Here is a 1664-nt window from a genome sequence, read left to right as displayed (position 1 = left end):
TTTTTGAAGAGTGTGATTTTGTATAACAAACTATACCTTCCAAATTCCAATTCATAATCTGGTTATTGAAATAGAGAGACAAGTTGTCAGCTTGTAATAACTGTTTGTTGCCAGTTATTCTTATTTAGAATTATAGAATATATCTTAAAAAGATCTAATGTAAACTTCATTTCAGACTCAGACAGACCATGATGCAGCAGTGGCACTTCAGCAGATAGATGGTTACAGTGTGCCACCTGTGGCACCTCCCCCTGCTTCACCCCCTCCATACTCTCCAGTGTCCCCCCCAGCAGCACCTCCAGGAAAGCATAGCCAGATGGCACTCTCGCTCAACCCTACACTCTTGGATGTGGATAGGGCCTGTCTTCAGCAAAACAGTAAAGATCTATCCAGTGTACTGACACAAGTTGATATTCCCCGTGAAATTGTGCAGGGTCGTTTGGATGCAATGGGAGATAAACTCAATGAAACTATCTATGGTGAGGACTTGGATAGGGTTGACAAGTCAGTGGCTGAAAGGGATTTAGAAATAAAAAGTGAAATCAAAGATAACATACAGTTAAATAAAGTTAGAATATCAGATTCCAAAAGTCATGGGAATAACTTCCAAAGAGTGTTTGAAGACAATGTTGATGATGCTAAGGTTAAAAGGTCCAAATTACATTCTGAAGGGACTTCTGATGCTTCATATAGAGAAAGAGAAATTTCAAAGACTAAAGCTACACCAGAGAACATATTAAAAAAGCAAAGTGATTTTATCCACAAAAGAACTTTGGAGACTCCATTACAGGAAAACAGAACTATTCATAAGTGTGAACAGAAAGAACAAGAAGTTCATGTACCAAATGAAGACAAATTGCAGGCTGTATTAAGTTCAGGAAAGGAAGAAATGACAATGAATGATCTTGTAGAGGCTTTCTCTGAAGGAAAGATAACCTTTGAGGATATGTGTAAATTTAGTACACAGGCAGTCAAGGAGGACAACACTCAAGAAGGGATTATGTCAGAAAAAGAAGATCCCATGATGGCCATCCAGGTCTTAGAAAGAGAAGCAGAAGAAGCAGTGAAAGGACTTCATGAATCAAGACAATTCATGTCTAAGATCAGTTCATTAGTGCAAGTGGCAGGGGAGTTGGAGAACCAGAAACAGCAGACATATTCAGGTAGTGGTGATAAGAAGGCATCAGAGGCTAACCAGACAAGTGTTCCTAGTATGTCTGGAGAATCCCCAAGAAGTAAAAATCATGAATGGCAAACTACGAAGTCATTGTTCCTAAAGACTGGCAAAAGTGACATACTATTGAAGTATATAGAAGATATGCATCCAAATGATTTGAGATTTGAAGTTATAGATGATCTAATGAAGTATGCAGGGCTTGAGGAAGGACTTCATAAAGAACCTACTTCCAGTACTTCTCAGCCCCTTTGTGAGACCTACACCCTAAATGACACACAATTCAGCCTTTTGCAATCCAATGCAGTTAGGTCATTTCCCAGAAGAGACATCAATAGCCAGTACTCTAATGAAGATGGTATCAGCTTTGCCAGCCAACAGTCACTGAAGAGCTCACCTGTGCTACATCTAGATCTCACTAGTCTCAGGTAAGGGCTCCTTGATGCTGAAGATGATTTAGTTGCATATGAGTAAAATGAAATAAACTATA

General features: G+C 39.2%; 1 protein-coding gene across 1 annotated transcript in view; it reads left to right on the top strand.

Moving 5' to 3' along the window:
- Positions 1-1664, top strand: part of LOC119587082 — a 28291-nt gene that overhangs the window by 24334 nt on the left and 2293 nt on the right. Inside the window, exon 15 of the mRNA XM_037935833.1 lies at positions 176-1602. Coding sequence (XP_037791761.1) covers positions 176-1602 — 1427 coding nt within the window. The remainder of the gene's footprint in view (positions 1-175; positions 1603-1664) is intronic.

This window comes from Penaeus monodon, chromosome 22 (assembly GCF_015228065.2).
Source record: "Penaeus monodon isolate SGIC_2016 chromosome 22, NSTDA_Pmon_1, whole genome shotgun sequence".
NCBI lineage: Eukaryota > Metazoa > Arthropoda > Malacostraca > Decapoda > Penaeidae > Penaeus > Penaeus monodon.
The sequence above is the reverse complement of the archived record's forward strand: the minus strand, read 5'-3'. Positions and strand labels throughout refer to the sequence as shown.